The following is a 21,846-nucleotide window of genomic DNA, read 5'->3' on the forward strand; positions in this document are numbered from 1 at the left end:
GGCGGAATAAGAAGAATAAGAAAAGGGAAAGAAAAGAGAAGATTGAGAGAGAACGACTGTAATTCCGACGGATGAATGAGGGTCGAGAGGTGTTCCGTGGATAACTACTATCAAAGTAGCCTATCTGCCGTTGCCGCCATGGTTCCTGTCGATCAGATGGCTGAGAAATGTTCGCGAGGCCGTTAGGGTTCTTTGTGAGGCTCATATGCACGAGTCTGGTTGTTCACAACGTTTTAGATGCACGCTAATGCACTTTCTGAAGACTATCAAGATTGCGATATAGACTGATACATTGGGTTGCATCGATCGGCCATGCAGAATGATGTAGCTACAGCACCTTACGTAATTTAGGATGTGCACTTGCAACCACAAGTATTAATATGCTGTAATGGATGTGCTAGGTTTCATGTTCACGACGTCCCTGCATCCGCAGGCACAACCGTACAGATGTCGTGCCTGATTTGCCAAAGGTGGACCCAATATTCTTCTGACCTTTACTAATTAAATGGGTCAGTATCAATTCGTAGTTGACACTATTCCCGCATGAGCGCGCTCAAATTGGTCAGTGTCCATTCATTGTTCCCAACGGGCCTTAACACCAACTCCTCCGACGTCATCTCCAAGCCATTATGCTGCCTCTCATCTTCCCATACTACTCAGTCAGCGTTCCTCCAGCACCGTTTATTCTCTCATTTAGTACATTTAGTACATATATCGTGATAGTCTCTAATTAGTAGTTCCTGATGCATCTCGACGTCATGGGCTTGTCGTTAATATGTCAGGAGCCTTTGTGGGATGTCGATGACTTCGGCACGTGTGCCCAGAACAAGTACTTTTATCATCCTCGATTCCTATATCTTCTCTACGGTACAATCCTACTAAAAATGACATACTAGATACGTTGGCGTACTTTTTCCTGGGTTTGTCCTTCTGATATCAGCATGCTTGCTTATTCCGTCATTCCGGATACTACTACAGCATTCAATGCGTAGCCAAAGTATCTCGCTTGGTCGAGAGGACACAATTCAAGCTGTACCCGGTCGCGGTGCCTATTTCACAGACGACGATGAGAGTAACGATGACCTATATCGTTTAAGAACAGCAGAAGAGTCGGACTATTTATTTCCTGCCCCCAATTCGGATTCTGCTCCGCCGGCTGGAACTCATCGGCGTGCAATCTCACATGCTCATGACCATTTTCTACATGTATCTGGAATATGCGAGAATGTCTCGGATGCTGACGTGATATTTATTACCTCGCGTGGAGTTACTGCTCGTGCTACGTTAGAGCGCGGTAGTTTGATGTCGCTTGTCGTTCTGCATTTGACTGCGATTGTCGCCTTGCTGTTCTATTATCCTCCACAAGGATCTCGGTCGTCCTTGTTATTGCAGTCATCTGTCTCTACTATTTTCTGGGTATTTACGGGGATCTGCTGTGTGTTTTACAATTATTGCTAATTTTATATAAGGTATACTGCCTTGTTCTATCGCTGTTCAGACACACTCGAGTATCAAATGACATCGCCTTCACGATCTCAGGCCACCTGGCCTTGCTCTACAGTCTCGGATGGTCCATCGCAGTAGTCCATTGTCGATCGTTATTTTTAGCAGATCATTCAGAACTGGTCCAGTTTGTCTCCATTGTTGACCTCATAGTTTGTAGCATACTGTCCTATCTCGCGCTCGCGTCACCTCTGGGAATAGTTCCACCCTACGTCGAAGCTAGGAAAAACTTACAACCTAGTAGGGAGCCAATGGCTAATTTGTACTCGATTTTGACATTCTCGTGGGTTCATCCGATTGTATGGAAAGGATATTTCCAGCCACTGACTCTGGATGACCTATGGGACCTGAGCGCGGATCGTCGAGCAGCAACTGTAATCCGGGAATTTCGAAGCATAAGGTAAGCTATAGTCTTGCCTTGTTTAGCGACACGTGGTTGACAGTGCTTTGCGGGGATGACATGGGTTTTGTCCGAGCATGCGTAAAGTATTTGTATGTTCCTTTTATCGTCAGCTGCATTTGGACGTTCCTCTACGCTCTTACGGAGTTGGCGCCGACAATACTGGTAAAGTGGATTCTGGAATATACTGAGAATCCAGAAGCAATACCGACCCACATGGCTTGGTTGTATGTAGTATTGTTATTTGTCGTCAGTACTGTCGGCGCCATCTTTACTGCGCAGTCATTATGGGGGTTCAGGAAAATGGCAATAAAGATAAGGTCTCTCCTCATCGGCGAGATATATGCGAAAGCCTTGAAGCGAAAGGCAGTGGCGAGCGCGGAAGAGTTGAAGCAAGCAACCGACGCTAAATCACGTCAGCCGGCAGATGATATCTCATCGACATCAAATACGAACAAAGATGAAGTAAGTAACAAAATTACCGCATCACAGTCTTCTATCAGCATGGGTGCCGTGATAAATTTGATGTCAGTGGATGCGATCAGGATTTCGGACTCATTGGCCAACTTAAATCAGTTGGTCAAGGGCCTCACTATGATTGTCGCGGCCTTTATTCTCTTGTATGGGAATTTGGGTCTCAGTGCATTGGTTGGAATGGTCACAATGTTTTTGGTTTTGCCTATCAATTACGCTTATTCAAAGGGATTTGCTAGAATCAGCACTGCTCTTATGGCTATCGGTGATCAGCGGACTCACAAAACAAATGAGATTTTGCAAAGTATTAAGATCATAAAATTTTTTGGTATGGCTACTTCTGAATCGTGAAGAGGGTTTCGCTGACAGTATTGTGTAGCCTGGGAAGCTATGTTTAAGGATGATCTTCTGGAGATCCGTAAGGAGGAAATGCGGAGGCTAAGACAGCAATATCTTCTTTGGGCGGCTGCGGGTGAGTTCATTCTATCTGCTGCATGTCTGATCTGTTACTGATAACTATAGTCATCGTCTGGTTTGGATTCCCGACAATACTTACCCTTGTCACGTTCGGCTTCTACACGTTGGTCGAAAAAAAAGAATTGACGGCCTCAGTAGCCTTCAGCTCGGTCGCGTTATTCAATTTGGTGCGAACGCCTATGGATCGACTTGCGCAATTGGTGTCAGATGTGATTGACACTAAGGTCTCACTGGACCGGATCCATCGATTTATGGACGAAGAAACCACTGACAAATATGAGCAATTGACGGTTTCACGCGGTCCTAATTCGCCGTACATCGGTTTTGAGAATGCGACTCTCACTTGGGGAGCCAATGAGAATTCTCAAAAATTTGGATTGCGGAATCTGAATATTGATTTCAAGATTGGCGAAATAACACTCGTCATTGGGCCAACCGGGGCTGGCAAGACGTCGCTGCTTATGGGACTTTTGGGCGAGATGACGCTTCTAGAAGGACATGTGTTTTTGCCAGGAGTCTCTTGCGAACATGGCCACGATATTGATCCTGCTACCGGTCTGTTAGACTCAGTCGCATATTGCTCTCAACAGCCTTGGTTATTGAACGATTCTATTAAGAACAACATTCTTTTCGGCAGTCCTTATGATCAGGTACGGTATAATGCTTGCATTGAAGCTTGTGCTCTTCGTCATGATTTGGAGATTCTCGAGGCAGGCGATAAGACTGAAGTGGGTGAGAAAGGTATCGCACTCTCTGGTGGTCAAAAGCAGAGAATATCGCTTGCACGTGCACTATACTCTCCGGCCAAGCATCTGCTGCTCGATGACTGTTTGAGTGCGGTCGATTCTCACAGCGCACTGTGGATCTACGAAAATTGCATTTTGGGACCTCTGATGTATGGCAGAACATGTATTTTGGTATCTCATAATGTTGCTTTGACCGTCGTCGGTGCGAATTATATTGTCGTTCTAAACAATGGGACAGTGCAGTTCCAGGGTACGCCTGAGGAGGCTTTTGACGTTGGTGTTCTGGGTGATGACGAGATTTTACAGCAGTCAATTTCGTCCCGCAATTCATCTATGGCAGTATCGCGGAGTGCGTCCTCCACCCATCTGATGATGAAGCAGCACGCAGCAGTCGGCGCACCCACTGAGGAGTCGCGGAAAACAGTTACAGATGAAGTCGAAGTGACTGAAGATGTCCTTGAAAATTGTCAGGAGCAGAGAGTTTGCCAACCGAAGAATCAACCACCGCCTCTTGTGCAAGCAGAAGAGTCCGAAGTCGGGCAAGTCAAATTGGGTGTGTACTTGACGTATTTCAAAAGCATGGGACCAATATGGTATTGGCTTATTGTTAGCATCGCATTTGTGTGTCAGCAAGGCGGCCTTGTTGTACAATCGTGGTGGATTCGGGAGTGGGCCAATAACCAATCAGACACATCCGAAAAAGCCAATGGAGTCACAATTGGCGCACAAGGCTTTGAAGAAAGGCATCCTAGCGGCCACGGAGTAGTGTACTATCTGTGGATTTATGCGCTTATATCGGTTATCTACATGATTATTTCTTTTTGCCGCGAGGGCGTTGTTTTTATCGGTAGCCTTAGAGCATCGGCGCAGTTATTTGAGCAATTACTTCAGAGAGTTCTTAGAGCGACACCCCGTTTCTTCGATGCTACTCCCGTTGGAAGAATTTTGAACAGATTTTCCAAAGATATTGAGATTGTTGATCAAGAGGTAGCCGGTAATTTGCTGTCACTAATGCACTCTATCGTGGCACTTGCTATTATCTTGATCTTGATCACTTCTATTCTTCCTCGATTCTTATTCGCGGCGGTGCTTATCTGCTTGATTTACTATGTCATCAATATCTTCTATTTGCGAAGCTCGCGTGAGTTGAAACGAATTCAGTCGATCACGCGTAGTCCGATCTACCAGCACTTTGGCGAGACACTCGCCGGTCTCAGTACGATTCGTGCTTACGCATGTGAAAGGAGATTCATGTACCAGAACCTGCTCTATATTGAAACTAACCTTAGACCATACACGCTACTTTGGGCGTGCAATCGCTGGATGTGTCTCCTGGTTCAGTCAGCAGGAGGGCTTGTTGCGACATTCGCCGGTGTCTTCGTATTGTTGAGTCGCGGGTCAATTGATTCAGGACTTGCGGGTTTGGTTCTGACTTACGCCATTACGTTCTCGGAGAACATGCTTTACCTCGTCATGCTCTACGCCGTTACTGAAATGGACATGAATTCAGTGGAGCGCATCAATGAGTACCTCCAACTCGACCAAGAAGCGCCAGAGATTATCGAAAGTTGTCGACCTCCTGTGCTCTGGCCTAGTAAAGGTGCTATTAGTGTCCATGATCTGTCCCTTCGCTACGCCCCAGAATTGCCGACAGTTATTCGCAATGTATCTTTCGATGTCAAGCCGGCTTGGAAAGTTGGAGTTGTTGGCAGAACTGGAGCAGGCAAATCGACGATCGTGTCCGCATTCTTCAGATTCTTGGAACCGGTGACAGGAAGCATAGTTATTGATGATATTGATATTTCGAAGATTGGATTGCGTGACTTGAGAGAGGCGTTGACTATTATTCCGCAGGGTGGGTGATGCATACCCAATATGTTTTGACAAGTCTTCCTATGTTGCTGACTTGACTATTAGATCCTACTCTCTTTTCTGGAACGATTCGTTCAAATTTGGATCCATTCAATAGATATACGGATTCGGCCATATTGGGTGCCCTTCGTCGCGTCCACCTTATCGATAATGAAGGGTTCAGGTATGGCACGAGCGAAACCACATTAGCGTCGTCGACGGACGACAATGGCAATCCTGTGAACGTTTTTTATAACCTTGAGAGTCCTATCACCGAAGGAGGAACAAACCTATCACAAGGTCAACGTCAACTAATGTGTCTTGCGCGTTCGCTGCTAAAATCGCCTCGCGTAATCATTCTGGATGAAGCTACCGCGTCAATCGATTATAACACTGATGCTTTGCTTCAGAAGACCATACGCGAAGAATTCAACGATACAACTATCTTGACAATTGCGCATCGATTAAGATCAATCATTGACTACGATGTGATTTTAGTGATGGACGCGGGCACCGTGACAGAATATGATAATCCTCACTTGTTGTTGCAGAAGAAGGACTCTATGTTTAGAGGTATGTGTGCGAGTAGTGGAGAACTTCAGACGTTGGCGGAGATGGCGGAGAAAGCATATAAACAGCAAACAGGTTTATTGTGATTATTTACAAAAGGTCAAACTCAAACCTCGTTTGTATTATCCTTACCTTTTGGATTTTGTATATAGTGTTCCCTATGTTGGATTCATGCATTATCGGGTTCGGTGTTGGGTAAAATCTTACAGACAACTTCGCGATGGAGGGTTGTATTAAGATTAACTTCTTCGATGTCAATTTGTAGAGGATGTTCTGTTACTGTAATAATGTTAACGTGTTATGGCGCCCGCACACATACCCATAATGCCGGGTAACGGCGATCCGGACCTCATCGCGTAGGCTGTAGATTGACTTCTACGAGATATGCAAACATCCATCACCGATCGCACATCGTCAGATAATTTTGTCGTCTGATATTGTTATTCAATTCTAATTGTGTCTATACCGAAGCGATTATGAGTGAAGGCTGGAACGGTGGAACAGGAATCGATTCGTCGTTTAGTGGCGGTAAGAATTTTCTTTCATGCGCTAGAGTAAGGGTTGACAAGATCTTGTTCGCATATTATGCGTCGCGCTCAGTTTGACTTGAATGGCTTAAAGCTGATATGATATAATATCCAGATCAAAGCTATGAATCTCGTCGATCAGCGTCTCCAGTTCGCGTCGATTCTACCCGCGGAGAAGATACTAACGGTCGTCCGTACAGCCAGTATGTTTTGAACCTTGCTTCCACGATGCGCAATCTAACAGATTTTGGCAGCGATCGAAGTGACGACCACCCACCCACTCGTCCCAGCGTCGAAGGGCGACAAAGCGAGCAAGACGGTGAGCGATCCTTAAGCTTGTTTGTCTCTGGCCTCGACGTGAAAGTTACAGACGGGCAATTCCACGGTCTGTTCTCGGCCTACGGAGAGATTGAGAGCTGCAGCATCATGAGAGATCCGCATACGCAGGAGTCTCGTGGATTCGGATTCGTTGCCTTTAGTGACGTGGAGGTTGCTACTGCTGCTAAGAATGCCTTGCAAGGAACTGTAATTGAGGATAAAGCTTTGCAGTAAGATATTGATGTCGTTGTATATCTGAAGGATTCTGATTTACAACGTGTAGAATTGAATTCGCTAGAAGAAATAGACCTCGCACCCCTACTCCTGGGAAGTACTTTGGACCGAGCCAACATGGCAGACGAGGTGGGTTTGAAACAATCAGTTTGCCAGTCGGGTGCTAACTTGTATGCGTCAGACGGCTTTTTCTCCTACCGTGGAGGTCGTGGCGGCTATTACGACGAGCGCAGATTGGCAGGCAGACCCCGATCCGACGATCGCGGTGGTCGACCATATCAATACGGTCGAGCAGATTATCGTGACCGTGCGTCGCGCCCGGATGAAGGATACAGAGAGCGATTGTCACACAGACCATATGCTGAGCGCGGTGGCTACCACGGACGTCCTGGTGGTTATGGTGATCGCGGAGAGTACGATAGAAAGCAGTATCCTGAGTATCGTGAGCGGGCGCCATATCCCGAAAGACGCGAGTACCCTGAGCGCGCCGGATTTTCAGACAGAGGGGGCTATGACCGTAGGCCGGATTATGTGGAGCGCAGACCACCGTACGATTATCCAGATAGAGGATACCCTGACCGAGTTCAGGCCGATAGGGCTCCTTATCCAGAGAGAGGTTCTTACCCAGATCGCCCATACAGCGAGTATGACCGCCAACCAGTCGGCGGTCGTGGTGGGTTCAATGACAGAGGTGGCTATGGACGTCCAGAACGTGGCGATTATCGTGGTTCTTATCCACCTAGAGATGGTGGGGCTTATCGAGAGCGTTATGAGGAGCGGCCACCAGCAGCAGCTGGATCAGCAATCCCGTCAGGACCTAGTCGGGGTTATGGAGACTATGCTCCGGAATCTCGTGCACCACCGCCACCAGTTCGCAGTTACAGCAGTGAATACCGTTATGAGAGACATTAAGAGAATGAGTCAGCTATTACATTTACTGTTCACTATGTACCATTTTTGCTTATTTAGCCACAAGATGATTGAATTTGCGGTGTACCTCAATTCTGTTTATTTCAAAAAGTTCAAAAGTCATTGCTTTTATCGTTGATATGTCACGTCAGCTTTGCAGCAAGGTACTACACCAGGTTCAGTAAAGGTAAGTTGGAGCTGAGGTGGACGGTTTAGGATATATTTAACTGCGGCTCGTATTTTGGGATCAGTTACATCAGTGTTTCAATTACTGTTAGTGTTGTAAAATATAGTCAAGCAATCAACGTATGTCTATGGGCTGATATAGATGTCTGGTTTTGGTTGTCAACTCGTTTACATTTGGTTTGATCAAGCCAAGATGATGATGACTTACAATGGAGTACAGACCCTGCACGCTCTATTCATTAACACATATGCAAACTCCTATTTAAGATGCAAGCATGAGATCACAGCAGTATATCACGACATGGCATTCCAGGTTTCTGGCAAATTTGGAATACAGCCCGTCAGCAAGCATGACTGAACCCAAAAATATCAGCGACGACAACTAATTTGTTACGCAAACAGTGTGATAGAAATGGACTAGAAGGCCACAGGTATAGTGCCGCTTCAGACTAAGCACGTCTCATTTCAGACTAAGCACGTCTCATTTCAGACTAAGCACGTCTCATGTCTCAACTGCTATCGTCAATTCTAGTAGATAACAAAATCAACGTGGCGGAAAGAGCCTGGCCCCAGGACTTTGTCGGACTGATTGCAGAGCTATATAAGCGTAGATCTTTATGCTATATGTAAAGCGATGTAGATTCAAAGAATGCAGGAAAGACATATCCAGCGTTGTGGCGAGAGCAATATGTCTTCATACTCAAATCGACTGTTCGACCTTTAATGTTAGTGGCGGGGCGATGTTGGTTTGATGCGAATAATACCGTAGCGAAGCTTTCGAGAACGAACTGCTTGCTGCTTTATATCGGTTGCTCTGTGTACGGAGCGGAAAATTTGGCGTTGTTTAAAAGGGCGAAACTTAGAACTGTGTAACTACTGGGGACCGATAAGTGAAGAACTATCGCATAGGCGGAACAAAAGACTGAAAATCCGATTGCGAAGGTAGCTTTTGTACTGTACATTACTGCATCACTGAATGAAATAGACATCCCACAACCGGTGCGAGCCATGTTATACAATCGAATAATATATAATCGTACATATCGCCAAATTTTCGAATAAATCATTTTTGAGATAAGCAATAATCGTAAAGAAATAAAAGCCTCGTGTTGGGCGGCCATTACGGAGCGAGTGACATTGTATACTAGTATTATTAACATTTGCACACTTACCGCTGGGTGTTTACAAGCTTGACGCGACGCTTAGCGTCTGTCATATCTTGATCTGCCATAGTCGTCGCTATAGCGCGACGGAGGATAGCCTCTGTCACGATCAGCATAACGGTCACGGTCGCGATCACGATCACGCTCTCTGTCGCGATAGGTGTCCCTGTACCGGTCATCGCGACTATCGCGATAACGGTCGCGGTCGCGGTCGCGATCACGGTCTCGATCGTATGAATAGCGATCGCGGTCCCGGTCACGTTCGTCGTAGTGGTCGCCGTAGCGACGACGATCTCTGTCATCATCCCGTCGGTATCTGTCGTCGTACGGGGGTCGCGGGCCACGCCGAGAACGATAGTTGTCGGCTGCTGCATATATTAACACGTGCTATCTCATACGATAGTGTAACAATCAAACTCACATCTCTTGCGAGGTCCATAATACTTTCCAGGAGTGGGTGTACGGGCACGGGAACGACGAGCGATCTCAATGCTAAATTTTGTTAGCCAATTACTTCGAAATGCGAATACCAACAACCATCTCATCATACTTGAACGCTCTGCCCTCGACCTCATGTCCTTGCAAACTTTCTCGCGCGGCATCAGCCTGCGCCGCGTCCTGGAACTTGACGAAACCAAATCCTCTCGACTCGTTCGAGTGTGGATCCGTCATGATCTCACACTTCTCAACAACACCATACTTCGCGAAAATCTGAGTCAATTCGTCCTCAGTCACGCGCGGATGGATGCCCGTAACGAAAAGATTGTCGCCCTTGTTAACCGCCTCAGGTTTCGGTTCGCTACAGTCGTGAACTGTATTAGCGTCTCATTTTAATAATTGTGCATATTCAGCAGAATTATCTAAAAGTCTTACCGGTAGTCGTCGGCTGGAGGACGATCATCCATGCGACTAGGCGACGCCGATCGCCGGTCGTCATATGGCTCTTAATTCTCATCAGCAACCACAACACACAACTTAAAAAAAGTCCTCTCGATCGCATCACTAAAAATCAAAATCCTACCGTAAGAATGTCGAGACCCGTTTTCGTATTCCATCATGTAATCTACTGACTACCCAAAATAATTGAACAGATATTCAGTGCGATCGACTCTTTGTGGAAGGGGATGCCGAGAGAGATTGCCCCGTGGTGCCACTGAAGGGTCAAGTTCTTGCCTTAACGCACCGCCGCACGCGAGCTCCACTTTTATTTACTTCGCCACGGTCACTTCAAACGCAACTTATCACGCTCAATATCCGAGCTACAGACGGAAAATAAATCCATTATATAATACATAATAGCAATGTCCTCATTTGCACATGATCTACTGTATAATACATAGGCAACTAATCGTGTGCCATGGCAATATCCTGAATAATTGCAGCCTTACACCTCTGCGCCTCCTGCAACACCGCATTTCTATCCCAATTCAATCTCCCCCTGTACGCGACGTCCATAAGCGCTGAATTGATCTGTTCTAACTGTTCCACCACGAAATTATCCGTCGCCTTGGAAAGTTGCACGTGGAATAGCTCGAGCGCGTCTTTGTCGAGCTCATACGATGGATGTGGGACTTCGACTGGATCTGGAGAAGGTCCTCTGTCAGGCTTGTGTTCGACGATTGTCCCTGGTTCTTTCTGCGGAATGGTTGACAATTCCGTAGGCGATTCCATGCGCGCGGTGGACGTTTCGATTGTTGTGCCTGTGATTTCCTGAGATGGCTGTGTACCCACATTCGAACTGGTATCGGCGGACGGAGTAGTTTCGGAATTAGGGTCCATGTTGTCAACTTGCATTGGCTCCGCTTCATCGGTAATTTCGTTCTCTGTCGACCGAGGTTTAGATTCTGCATCGCCGTTCACCTCCGGCACACCATTCGGCTGCAGCTCATCCTGATCCTCATCGTCATCGAACAAATTCGCAATAGATGTTCCTGCTGACAATATTCTCGTCCTAATAGTCTCTTCCGCGGGTAGAGGAGCTGGCTGAGGTCCAAATGCAGGAGCAGGATGCGGAGGTTGCATCGCGGCGAGCTTCTCTTTTCTCCGCTTGAGTTTCTCCTGATATCGCTCCGATCGCTGCCTCTCGCGCTCAGACATCCGCTCGCAATCCAGCAAGAACTGTGCGTCGCCAATCTCATCAACCGAAACCTGTACATTGGCATACATTTCCGAAGCCTGAAAAGTTAGCTCCAACCCACGTGGAAAAGTTCAAATGGTCATACCCGCACGATCTTCTCTCTATCCCCACTTGTATTGGCATCCTCCAAAATAAACGCAATATCTTTCAAAAACAGTTTCGGTGTGCAGTAATACCCATTCCATAGCCGCTCTTCAACGATATCCAGGTCCATGTTATAATATTTCTTACCAGTGCTCCGCTGCAAAATCATTTCGTCGTCCGTCAAGACATATTCATACTCAATGTTTGGATCCAACTCCCCATCAAAAAGATGCAACAGAAATTCATCGTCCTAAATAAAAATTAATCTCGTAAGTCCACCACAGTCATTATCTACATACAATCGGAGGTTTCCTGAATCGTTTATACCGAACTTTCAGGAGTTCCATTAACCCACTCAACTTGATCTTGAGATAATTCTTGAGACGTTTATCTTTATCTTCTTGTGCCTTGAGCTCCGACTTTGAAAGAAATTTAGGTGGCGGAGGTGGCGCTTTGGGGAGAATTTCTAGTTTCCGCTTCCGCCGGTTATCTCTTTCTGGATACTCGGTTGGTGCGTTTGCGATATGATTGGCCAGTTCCTGGAAGAACTTGTATCGATCGTCCTACGGCAGTATTAGTAACTAACAGAACCTAATCTGCAGATGCGCAAATCCGAAGCATACGTAAGAAGGCCGACGAATTTCAATTCGGTTAGCCCTCGAGAAACCAAAGAGAGCCTTTACTTCATAATCCAGGTATTCGAAATCGCGTTCGACAACGCCCATCAGGAGAATCTGCTCCACAGGAGAAATGCTTCTCAAGAGACCCTGAAACGTAGTCCAGGCGCTGGGAGATAGAGTTTTGTACCACGAATCAATATTCGGGATGTAAATGACTCCAGGAGTATGCCGTTTGACTTCCACAAACAGCTGCACTATCGCAGCCTCAACTGTCTACACAGATCATTAGAGATGACATTGTAAATTCAACAATAGAAATACATACCCTTGCTGAATCACTTAGCAGCGTGGCAAGATCAAATGTCTGCACGTGGTACCCTTCTAAGTAGTGCGTAACTGCCGCACCAATATACTCTTGTCCCATTCCAGGAGACCCGGATATAAGCATTCTTGGTCTGAAAATTCTAGCCGACTCAAATTCCTGCATCATGTTCTCGCGCGCAAAGCCATTATCCGTGGTATCCTCTTCGTACGTTGCTTCCTCGGCGATCGTGAGCTTCTTTTGTCGCGGTATTATGGTATCTAACGAACGCTTGATTTCCTCAACGACAGGAGACAGCAGTGGCACCATGCGCTTCGGAAGAGGATACGCATTAGAAGAAGTCGATCTTTGAGACGATGGTATAATCTCTAAAGGTATGTTAGCTCCACTCTAGACAATCATAAAAGACAACATACTCTTCAGGGATACAATAAAATCCCTTGGCGAAACATTGATAGTTGATGGATCGATCACAAGTTTCTCGTTACTACTGTAAATCTGAGGATACCTCCTCTGAATAGCATTAAGCGCAGACTCAGTACATAAGGCACGAATATCCGCGCCTCCATACCCTTTGGTCAAATTAGAGACTTCCGAAATAAAGGATTTGTCAAGCGGCGGTTCCCATCCTTTTGTATGAATCTCGATAATTTTCTTCCGTGCCTCGGCATTCGGCAGTGGGAAGTAAAATTCACGGTCAAATCGGCCTGGTCGCCGTAACGCAGGATCGATTGAATCCGGACGATTAGTCGCGCCGATGACGATAACTTGACCACGATTGTCCATACCGTCCATTAGCGCCAAAAGGGTAGATACTATGGACGCGTGGATTTGTTCCTGCTTTGACGATCGAACGGGTGCGAGACCTGCAGCATTTGTCAGAGAATTCTCGTCCAACCCATAAATCAATACATACCATCAATCTCATCAAAGAAGATGATGCTGGGCTGCGTGTTCCGGGCCTCTTCGAAAAGCAATCGGAGCTGTCGCTCGGCTTCACCGACCCATTTAGACAAAGCATCAGCGCCTTTTCGCATGTAAAACGAGATTTTTTGGCCTTCAGTAGAACAACTAGCTGCCAGCGCTCTAGCTAGCAAAGTCTTTCCAGTACCAGGCGGACCATGGAACAAGACACCTCTCGGAGGAGTGATTTTAAATCTTTGAAACACTTCTGGATACATCAATGGCAAGGCAACCATCTCTTTCAACTGATTGATGTGATCATCAAGTCCACCGACTGCGCTAAAGTCAATATTCATATCAACACCAAGCGGATCAGTATCTGACAGATTGCTCTTCTTGATAAGACCTAGAGCGCCAGCCGGATTCGTGACTTGTTCGAGGTCACTCAGAGTCGGCAGTTTATTTGCTGGATTTTTTGCTGCTTCGTCATCTGATGAATCCGAGTCCGCTGCTCCGCCAGCAGCTTGCAACTCTGAACCGCGTGGTTGGGCGCCAAAAATAGACGTAATTCCGGCGCCACCAAATGGTCCGTATGTAGAGTACAGCCGTTTGGAAGTGCTAGTCGTCCGTCTGCGTGACGAGGAGTACGCATATGCATCGTCATAATTCTCAACCGCAGGAGGCGGCAGAATCTGATAATTTACTTCTCTCCTAGCACGCAGATTTTTCCGCCGCGTTTCTGGTGGCGGTGTTCCGTTCAGTTCAGCAAGCTCCTGCTCCAATGTCAGCTCTCCGTCCTCGTCGTAGTTGGTCCGACTTTGCTGGCTCCTGGTCATTACCGACGATCGAGTGACACGAGCGCTCCGTCGACGAGAATCGGAAAAGTCTGAATCGTCTTGCACAACGAAGTGTTTGTCGACATTAGAGTCAGAGACTTCAGAAGATTCGTCGTCGTTATCGTTTTCGTCGGTGGATGATTCCAAATGAAATTCTTCGTCGTCAGAGTATCGGGTTTGCGAATTGCGGTTGCTCGCCGAGTTTCTACTCGGCCGTTGGGGTTGCTGCTTGTGCTGTAATAACTGCTGCCTTATGGATGTCGTCGACATACGTCGGGTAGGTGATCCCTGGCCTATCGTCGTCGTAGTTTCCCGTCGCTGGAGCGACGTCCGTCGACTCGATCTCGTCGGCCTGTCGCTGTCGTCCTGGAACACTTCATCGTCCACCTCGTCTTGCTTGATATGCTCCTCGAATTTCTCTCCTTCTCCCTCCTCTTTCTTTGCCGCAGCCCGCGTGCCGGACCGCAAACGCAGTTTTACACGTAAACTCCGCCCATTTGTCAGTTTGCTGGTCTCCTCGTCCGAGTCGTGCCCACCATCCTCATCAGGCGTCTCGACAGCTTCAGGCTCCTCCTCATCAGGCTCTACCTCTTCCTCTTCCTCTTCCTCTTGCCCTTCCTCATCAACCACGTCATCGTCGCTCTCCGCATAGTTCACACGGCGACGATTAGTCCGTAAATTTGACGCCTCGAAGTCATAATCCTCGTCTTCCTCGTAACTCGTCGCGTGGCGCGATCGTTTACGTTTATTCGCCATGCGTCACGTCGTCTGTACACAATGCGTCCTCTAAATGCCGTGTCGTAGCGAGTAGAGACGCGAGGAACCGCACGAGTAGATTATATTGAATAGTTATGTGGATTGGATCGGATATGCAGAAGCTTTGGTCTCGTTTGAGGTGCGCAGGCGCGAGGTAAGGGATTTCCTTCGTGAAGTTGGGACGTTTGAGGTGGGCAGTGAGTGAGATACAACGACGATGCACGATTCTGTTAATATCGCCCAGGATAGAATAAAATGTAAAGCCTCTTATAATTTAGTAGGCGAAATACTTTTAGTCCTCTGTTTTTTTAAATTGTGGTGAAGATATGGAACGCGCACTCCACCGGGCACATTTCGCGGGTGGTGTGCCCCGAACCCCCTTTCCCTAACTGACTACATTGACTCACCCATCTAACAAAATAACTCGTTTACATTAATCTCAAATAAATAGTGCACAATCGTTAAACAGAGGTCACTACATCTCTGGATACCAACCGCTGGCGTAGCTACCACGCGTCGCGACAAGGACCCTGATCGACCACGACCGAGACCGTGCCAATTTTCGAAATTCAGGGGCCAGTCAAAACATAACTCATCGCGTCCTACATTTGTTGACGCTGATCTCAAAATCACGGTCATTCATGTATGAACGGTGACATCGAAAACCCCATCGCGAAAACCACCATCACCATCGCAATCGAAAAAATTCATATGCATATACGCAGAAACCATCTGACGCGATAACTATTCCATCTGGTCTGCTGTATACGCGGCTGCAATTTGGAAAATCAGACAAGTTCTTAACAAAGCTTAGTTCTCCATACGGTCGCAAACAGCTCCGCTCGTTCTAGCTTTATTAGAGTGACCACATGAACAGTGTGATTGTCCGCAGTTGTACCCTAACCCAGGCGTCATCATGATGTCCCAAGCTCACCTGCAATACTCGAGGGGTTAGGGCTGCTGTATATTTAACCAAGGTATTATTTCTTTTGATCCTTTGACATATGGTATGACTAAGGATTCAATGAAATGGCGAGTCGTGATATTTCCTATTGAATATATATCATCGTCGAGAATACTTCATAAATTCTATCCTCACCGCCTCTTGAAGAATTAGACAATACCTTATCCCATAATGTGCATGCCCACAGCCAATGATGACATGAAAATGACATCAACGTCTATCTGTACTGAACTATGTAACCAAATTCTCACCACCGCCCGGTCAAATCAAGTCATACGAATTCCAAAATAAATGCAAATACAGTAACCCGAGCAAAAGCGCACGCAAATCCAAAATTCCAATTTACCGAACACCACCATGTTTTATCACACAAAAGCATTACAGTTCCTCGCTCAAGACACTCAACCAGCCGCTCCCAAAATCATTCCGCAGAGCCTCAACTCGTTTTCTATATTCCTCTCCCTGTCTTGTCCAATCATTTTCGGACGGCGAAAGCGGCGGCGAGAAGGATGTTTGCGACTTCGACGAACTGACCGCGCTTCCTGATGTTTTGGTGCTCATTTGGTCGTCACCGCTATCGGGAAGATCGAGGTCCACTATTCTGCGCCGGCCAAGCTTCTTTTTCGTCTGCCGCGGACTCGGGTTTATGACTTTAATTGCGGGCGTACGAATAGTCGTCAACGACGTAAGAGTGTCGTCTCGAATGTTATCTAATCCGCGAGTAACAGGCTTATTCACCATTGCCGTTTGCTCAGGCTTGTTGTCTTGTATTTGTCCGAGGGACGACTTACCGAAAAAATTGAATCCTTTGAATACCGGCAGCAAGTCGCTATCAACATCCAATTTTATTCTACTTCCTTTTTCTGCTTTCTCCGTATTCGTGCCGGAGGGGTATCTTGTAGTAATCGGCGACGGCACAGATTCCTCCACACGCTCCGCCAAACCCATCTGTTCAAGCAGCCCTGGCAAACTACCATCCAGTAATATATCGTTCGTATAGCCAGGCGTTTGACGAAACAAGTTGAATATGGTGATGCGATACGACGACGTATGCGTCTTGACAAATGGATTTCCCAAGACCCACACCTCCGAAATGTTAGGTGCCCCGGTCAGTCGAGCGAGTTCGGTGGGATCGGCAAGATTGTTGTCACGTAGGTCAAGACGCTCGAGGGACACAATCCGATCGAGCCCTGCTAGCGAGACCAATTTATTGCCACGCAGATTTAGGACTGTGATTGCGGGGAGAGGATGGTGTGTGAGAGAATGCAACGATGATATGAGATTGAAACTGATATTGAGTGACGCCATACAGGAGAGGTATGAGAGAGCCTCAGGGATCGATATAAGGAGATTGAATGAGAGATCAAGTGAAATTAGTGAATTTCCGAGAGGTATCATCGACTCGTTCGATATCGACGAGATGCCGCAGTCGGAGAGGGTCAGATGTCGTAAGAATTGCCAGTTCATCGGGCCGAGACTCGTGGGCGGACTTGCGCTGCTATCGTATGAAGAGCTTGTCGAAACAACTGATGAAATTGAATCAGATCTGCGGCGTGACATTTGGGCGGACGACCCCGATAAAGACTGGACTCGTGCCGGTGACCGGGACACTGATTCGCGTCGTCTAGACGCGTGCGAGCTGCGGGACGTGACTCGTGTTAAGAGTAGATTCGGGAACTCCCTTGGCGAGCCCTGAACATCACCGCCCTCGCTCGTGGTGTTGGCATATACCGGTACCGGTGTTGAAGTTCGCTTTCGCCGCCGGTCTATGTCGTCCAGCACCAATGCGACGATAAGCTCGACAGGATCATCCAATTGCCCGCGCTTGACGCTCAGGCTTTTCAATCTTTCCGAAACAGTATGCCATCCATAAAATACACGAACATCAATATCCAAAAGCTCCAAGGACGATATATTTTTGAATGCGATCATCGGCACTGCCCTATCGAATGGAAACTCCTCAAATCCGTCAATTACTTTGGCTTTGCGATCAACCGCTAGTTTCAAGGCGGGGACTTTGGTGAACGCAGAGTATATGTACTTCAAGTCATTGTCAACTCCAATTTTGGCTTTCTCCACGTTGGAGAAGGACATCATACTGAAGATGGCGGAGACGCCCGATAAGGTACTGCGGACAGAGGCTTCGCTTTGGAAGGACTTTGCGTCTGAGGCATTCTCTATGTGGTTCTGATAAGCGCCGTTCAGAAATGAGACGTAATTTGTTGGATAGCAGTCAGCTTGAATGGATTCTAGCCTCATCGACAGCGGACCGACTGATAGACCGAGCTCCTTGAATCGATGGAGGAGATAGAATAAATGGTGCGGGGTGAGGGACAGACGCGCCGGCTTTGTTCGATTCTGGAAAGAGGAGGGCAATATGGAGATCGCGTTATCTTTGCCATTCTGTCTGCGCGTGTTGGCGAGCTGCCACGGAGTCAGCGGGGAGAGAAATGTGACAAACGGACAAGAGATGGCCTACCTGGCGTTCATTTGCACGAATAAATGCGGCGAGATTCCGCACGTAAGTGTCACCGTCCAATTTGTCGGGCATTTTGAACTACCGGTGGTCGGTATCGATAGCGACGGCGAGGCAGGAGTAATTAGGCCATGCGTCGGGAAGAAACGGCCGGCTGAGGATGGCACAAGAAGCACATAGAGCACGAAGGCTAGCTCGTCGAAAGAATAGAGAAGAGTATGGTGCGATGGACAGAGACGGAGAAATTTGAATGTTAAGGACGTGAATGATTAACGTATAAAGGACCCGATACGGCGGCTCGGACTATGGTTCGGTTACGATACCTTGGATGACGTTAGGTCGAATGACCATAACCGGTGACTTTCATCCTTTCTTACATTATTCAAGTGTTGTGTACCGTAAGTTGATTTAGTGGCACCAGTGCAAGTCATCAACTTTACCGCAACCCTGACCAGTCTCCCAGCGCTGGAGAAGCTCAGCATTCGTCCAGCGCGTAGGTTTCCCCGCCTGTGAATAGTCCAACTTATCACTCGATCTTTCATTCACTTACCGTTGCCCTCGCTCTTGCTGCTTCCTTTAAGCGTTCCCGTTGCTGTGACGGCGGCCGACACGCTGTGCAATGTTGGATGACAAAGAATTCGAGTCTGCACAGACGCAGGCTCAGACTCGGGCAATTAATGACTTGCCAGATAATATCGAATCCGCGTCTCCCGCGTCGCCCCGCAAGAGAAAGCCGAAGCCCCCGACGCTGTCCAAAAACGGCGTGCGCATGGGCAGACCACCCGGCACAAAGAACAAGCCTAATCCAAACGGTCCTAAAGTCGGTCGCCCGTCGCTGTCCACCATTTTCATGCGCCAACAGGTCTCAATAGCCGGTGCGTCCGTGACCTCTGAGTCCGCCGACCACACCCAGCAATCCGGCATCATCTGCTCGTCGGTCGACGCCGTACTCTCGAGAGGTATATAAATCTGACTCAATTGCGGGTCTTCTGAGCTAATTGCCATGCAGATCAACCCGCCAAAGACTCGGGCTCACTGAACGTCGCCATTACCGATGACATGCGGGACAACCTCGGACTACTGCCGTTTGATCCTGACCTCAAGTTCAAGCACGGCTACCTCGCCAAGCGCCAAAGGTGTCGCTTCGCGGTCATCCCAATGTACTCCAAAGAGGAGCGTTTGCTCTTTGCCGAAATCGTCAAAGACCGACCAGTCTTGGACCTCGACTGGGCCGAGATCGCAAAACTGTGGAACCAATTTGCCGACGGCAAGTTCATTTTCTACAAGCTTCCCGAGCACCTCGACTCCTATTTCCGGCTATTGCGCGAATCCGCGCTCACGTTTGCTGCCCACAACCCACAGGATGCGGAAAGTGTTGACTCTTTGTCGCGCTTCGGCGAACAACTCGCGTCAGGCGACGTGGGGAGCATGATCCTGGCGCTTGCCGTCACTGCTGCATATATCCCGGGCTCCGGCGTCACAATGGAGTCTCTCGTCACAGCACGGAGTGCGACTTCGATAACGGAGTTGGAGGGCATGATCGCATCTCTGGACGCCGAGCTGCAGCGGTATATAGACGCTCAAGACGGACCCATTGAATCGCTCCCTGGTGGCAAAAAACGCGGTCGGAAACCGGGAACGAAGAACTCGAAGCCAAAAAAGGTTGATGAACGTCCAGAAGAGAGCGAGGGCCAAGTGCCCTTTACTCAAGAGCCGTATTTGCTCGCTTTCGAAAGCTCGGAGGAAGGCGATGTGGACAATGATGGCCACGTCAGCGACCAGCACATGCATCAAAAGTCGGAACAGCTCCATGGAACGCCCTCAGATGTATTTCTGTCCCAAGCATTGTCGGGATCTTTCGAGCCGGTCAACGCGTATTACTCTACAATTTCGTCGTCGAACAATCCGAAGGACACTGTCTCGGGCGCCAGCTCATCATCGTCCTTACCGAGCAGCCTTCGGCAAACCTCTGCCAGCGATTCCAGCATGACCTCCATGTCCTCTACTTCGCGGTCATTAAGCCCGTTCTCTAGCACCTTGGCCACTATGGCCGCCGAAGAATACGCTCACGAAACTCGGAGTCTATTCGCGACAGTCAGCACCGTAACCAACATGAACACTGCCGATGACATGAACAATAGAACCCAAGCACAGCAGCATTATCCTATGTATTACTATTAATGGAACAAAATTCCGAAAATCGATTTATGGGCTAGTTTTTTGTTGCGTTTTGTTCGGTGGTCTCGTCATTTCGACTAGCAGTATATATTTCGTATATTCTGCGATATTTTGAGTTGGTTCATCATGTTTGGGAATATATTAGGGATTTTTTTTCATTATACATATTTTGTGTTTCTGGGCTTATGGATTACTATGGGCATCGGTGTGCTCGGCTCTACAGTATTAATTGTCTTTCCTCGGTTCATGTCCCAATTTGTTTTGATTTAATTATTGCTGTACCCTGGCGATAGCGGCGTTATATGAGGTACTGTATGTACGGTGTATTTGGTTCTTTCTATTTTATGTTCATTTCTTGTGTTACGGAGGAACGTAATCAACTAAATTCAGTCATGAAGGCGTTGCGTATTGGTGCAATATTGTGTTGAATATGCCAGGTATAATTAACGATTAACATATCCTATATTACAATGCGAAGCTATCAAACCGACCAATGTCACGAATACCCAAAAAACACCAACAAAACAATCTACAACATTTTCCCTCATTCTTCTTTCACATCAATTCACCGTGCTTCAAACTGGACCATCCGTCTCGTACGCTGCTTATACAGCACCCGATGCCCACACTCTTTACACCGTACCGGATCGCTTCGGTTCAGTGTATTCGGCGCGGCACAGCTCGCGCAGAGATAAGTGATTGCTTGGACTGGTTGGAATGCGCGGCCTGCCGCTGCTGCACTTGAAGACGATTGTGATGTAGGTGGGACGAAGGATTCGCGGTTCATTTTTTCCTTCAACAACTGATCTTCTTTGTGTAAGTTAATTTATTATTATTAAAAAAATCAACAAGCACTAGGTAATCTCACGATTTAAAAATAGTCGAATACGCAATGCGATAATGAAATCGTCGATTGTTGGCCACTCAAAAGCCTTTGGGAACGAAAAATTGTAGGACGCGATGACACCGCCCAGAAAAAGTTTCACAAACCTAAGCGCTAACGTTAAAAAGACGTCCATGAGCCGCGCGATGTAAAATTCCCAGAACATATCCCAACAGCGTCCTGTCCACCAGGATCGTATAGTTCCTCTCCACTCAATTAGCCAGCATTCGCAGTAAATGATGGTGACACAACTGACACTACGCTACTGTCACGCTGGATTACGGGCAGGTTACGTTTCGACGTTGACTACGTCGAGTGTGCGGGTGATG

At 47.5% G+C, this 21,846-nt stretch overlaps 7 protein-coding genes across 7 annotated transcripts; 3 read left to right on the forward strand and 4 right to left on the reverse strand.

Annotated features, from left to right (window-relative positions):
* Nucleotides 1–612: 612 nt before the first annotated feature.
* On the forward strand, nucleotides 613–6,333 carry V1508DRAFT_416590 (uncharacterized protein). Its single transcript, XM_066940226.1, has 7 exons — nucleotides 613–829; nucleotides 897–1,416; nucleotides 1,470–1,902; nucleotides 1,956–2,705; nucleotides 2,757–2,849; nucleotides 2,900–5,455; nucleotides 5,518–6,333. The coding sequence occupies exons 1-7, from the start codon at nucleotides 744–746 to the stop codon at nucleotides 6,105–6,107; spliced, it is 5,028 nt and encodes a 1,675-aa protein (XP_066796123.1). The 5' UTR covers nucleotides 613–743; the 3' UTR covers nucleotides 6,108–6,333.
* A 164-nt stretch (nucleotides 6,334–6,497) lies between these two features.
* V1508DRAFT_353914 (uncharacterized protein) lies at nucleotides 6,498–8,012 on the forward strand (the record flags this gene model as incomplete). Its single annotated transcript, XM_066936896.1, has 5 exons — nucleotides 6,498–6,549; nucleotides 6,664–6,751; nucleotides 6,803–7,096; nucleotides 7,150–7,229; nucleotides 7,282–8,012. 5 exons carry the CDS (start codon nucleotides 6,498–6,500, stop codon nucleotides 8,010–8,012), a joined length of 1,245 nt encoding a protein of 414 aa, XP_066796124.1.
* Nucleotides 8,013–9,397: 1,385 nt separating this feature from the next.
* On the reverse strand, nucleotides 9,398–10,263 carry V1508DRAFT_404074 (uncharacterized protein; the record flags this gene model as incomplete). The annotated part of the gene is made up of 4 exons (XM_066938606.1): nucleotides 9,398–9,723; nucleotides 9,780–9,850; nucleotides 9,909–10,157; nucleotides 10,232–10,263. The coding sequence occupies 4 exons, from the start codon at nucleotides 10,261–10,263 to the stop codon at nucleotides 9,398–9,400; spliced, it is 678 nt and encodes a 225-aa protein (XP_066796125.1).
* A 357-nt stretch (nucleotides 10,264–10,620) lies between these two features.
* Nucleotides 10,621–15,181, reverse strand: V1508DRAFT_461600 (uncharacterized protein). The gene is made up of 7 exons (XM_066942812.1): nucleotides 13,438–15,181; nucleotides 12,938–13,387; nucleotides 12,525–12,889; nucleotides 12,203–12,472; nucleotides 11,879–12,142; nucleotides 11,581–11,829; nucleotides 10,621–11,533 (listed from the first exon to the last, which is right to left on the reverse strand). Exons 1-7 carry the CDS (start codon nucleotides 15,014–15,016, stop codon nucleotides 10,703–10,705), a joined length of 4,008 nt encoding a protein of 1,335 aa, XP_066796126.1. The 5' UTR covers nucleotides 15,017–15,181; the 3' UTR covers nucleotides 10,621–10,702.
* An 825-nt stretch (nucleotides 15,182–16,006) lies between these two features.
* V1508DRAFT_112044 (uncharacterized protein) lies at nucleotides 16,007–18,765 on the reverse strand. The gene is made up of 2 exons (XM_066935876.1): nucleotides 18,460–18,765; nucleotides 16,007–18,404 (listed from the first exon to the last, which is right to left on the reverse strand). The coding sequence occupies exons 1-2, from the start codon at nucleotides 18,529–18,531 to the stop codon at nucleotides 16,359–16,361; spliced, it is 2,118 nt and encodes a 705-aa protein (XP_066796127.1). The 5' UTR covers nucleotides 18,532–18,765; the 3' UTR covers nucleotides 16,007–16,358.
* A 163-nt stretch (nucleotides 18,766–18,928) lies between these two features.
* On the forward strand, nucleotides 18,929–21,095 carry V1508DRAFT_416606 (uncharacterized protein). Its single transcript, XM_066940227.1, has 2 exons — nucleotides 18,929–19,415; nucleotides 19,466–21,095. The coding sequence occupies exons 1-2, from the start codon at nucleotides 19,076–19,078 to the stop codon at nucleotides 20,635–20,637; spliced, it is 1,512 nt and encodes a 503-aa protein (XP_066796128.1). The 5' UTR covers nucleotides 18,929–19,075; the 3' UTR covers nucleotides 20,638–21,095.
* On the reverse strand, nucleotides 20,999–21,589 carry V1508DRAFT_370008 (DNA directed RNA polymerase). The gene is made up of 2 exons (XM_066937454.1): nucleotides 21,503–21,589; nucleotides 20,999–21,441 (listed from the first exon to the last, which is right to left on the reverse strand). Exon 2 carries the CDS (start codon nucleotides 21,419–21,421, stop codon nucleotides 21,200–21,202), a length of 222 nt encoding a protein of 73 aa, XP_066796129.1. The 5' UTR covers nucleotides 21,422–21,441; nucleotides 21,503–21,589; the 3' UTR covers nucleotides 20,999–21,199.
* Between the last annotated feature and the right edge of the window lie 257 nt (nucleotides 21,590–21,846).

This window comes from Lipomyces doorenjongii (genome assembly GCF_038497915.1).
Source record: "Lipomyces doorenjongii strain NRRL Y-27504 unplaced genomic scaffold V1508scaffold_21, whole genome shotgun sequence".
Taxonomy (NCBI): Eukaryota; Fungi; Ascomycota; class Lipomycetes; order Lipomycetales; family Lipomycetaceae; genus Lipomyces; species Lipomyces doorenjongii.

Coding starts and splice junctions, on each gene's coding strand:
- V1508DRAFT_370008 (XM_066937454.1), bottom strand. CDS start 21,421: ATGAACCGCGAATCCTTCGTCCCACCTACATCACAATCGTCTTCAAGT.
- V1508DRAFT_112044 (XM_066935876.1), bottom strand. CDS start 18,531: ATGCCCGACAAATTGGACGGTGACACTTACGTGCGGAATCTCGCCGCA. Junction 18,405..18,459: donor TTCGTGCAAATGAACGCCAG/GTAGGCCATCTC, acceptor ACTCCGTGGCAG/CTCGCCAACACGCGCAGACA.
- V1508DRAFT_461600 (XM_066942812.1), bottom strand. CDS start 15,016: ATGGCGAATAAACGTAAACGATCGCGCCACGCGACGAGTTACGAGGAA. Junction 12,890..12,937: donor TTTTATTGTATCCCTGAAGA/GTATGTTGTCTT, acceptor ACATACCTTTAG/AGATTATACCATCGTCTCAA. Junction 11,534..11,580: donor ATAGAGAGAAGATCGTGCGG/GTATGACCATTT, acceptor CTAACTTTTCAG/GCTTCGGAAATGTATGCCAA.
- V1508DRAFT_416606 (XM_066940227.1), top strand. CDS start 19,076: ATGTTGGATGACAAAGAATTCGAGTCTGCACAGACGCAGGCTCAGACT. Junction 19,416..19,465: donor CGACGCCGTACTCTCGAGAG/GTATATAAATCT, acceptor ATTGCCATGCAG/ATCAACCCGCCAAAGACTCG.
- V1508DRAFT_416590 (XM_066940226.1), top strand. CDS start 744: ATGCATCTCGACGTCATGGGCTTGTCGTTAATATGTCAGGAGCCTTTG. Junction 830..896: donor GGCACGTGTGCCCAGAACAA/GTACTTTTATCA, acceptor ATGACATACTAG/ATACGTTGGCGTACTTTTTC. Junction 1,417..1,469: donor CTGTCTCTACTATTTTCTGG/GTATTTACGGGG, acceptor ATTTTATATAAG/GTATACTGCCTTGTTCTATC.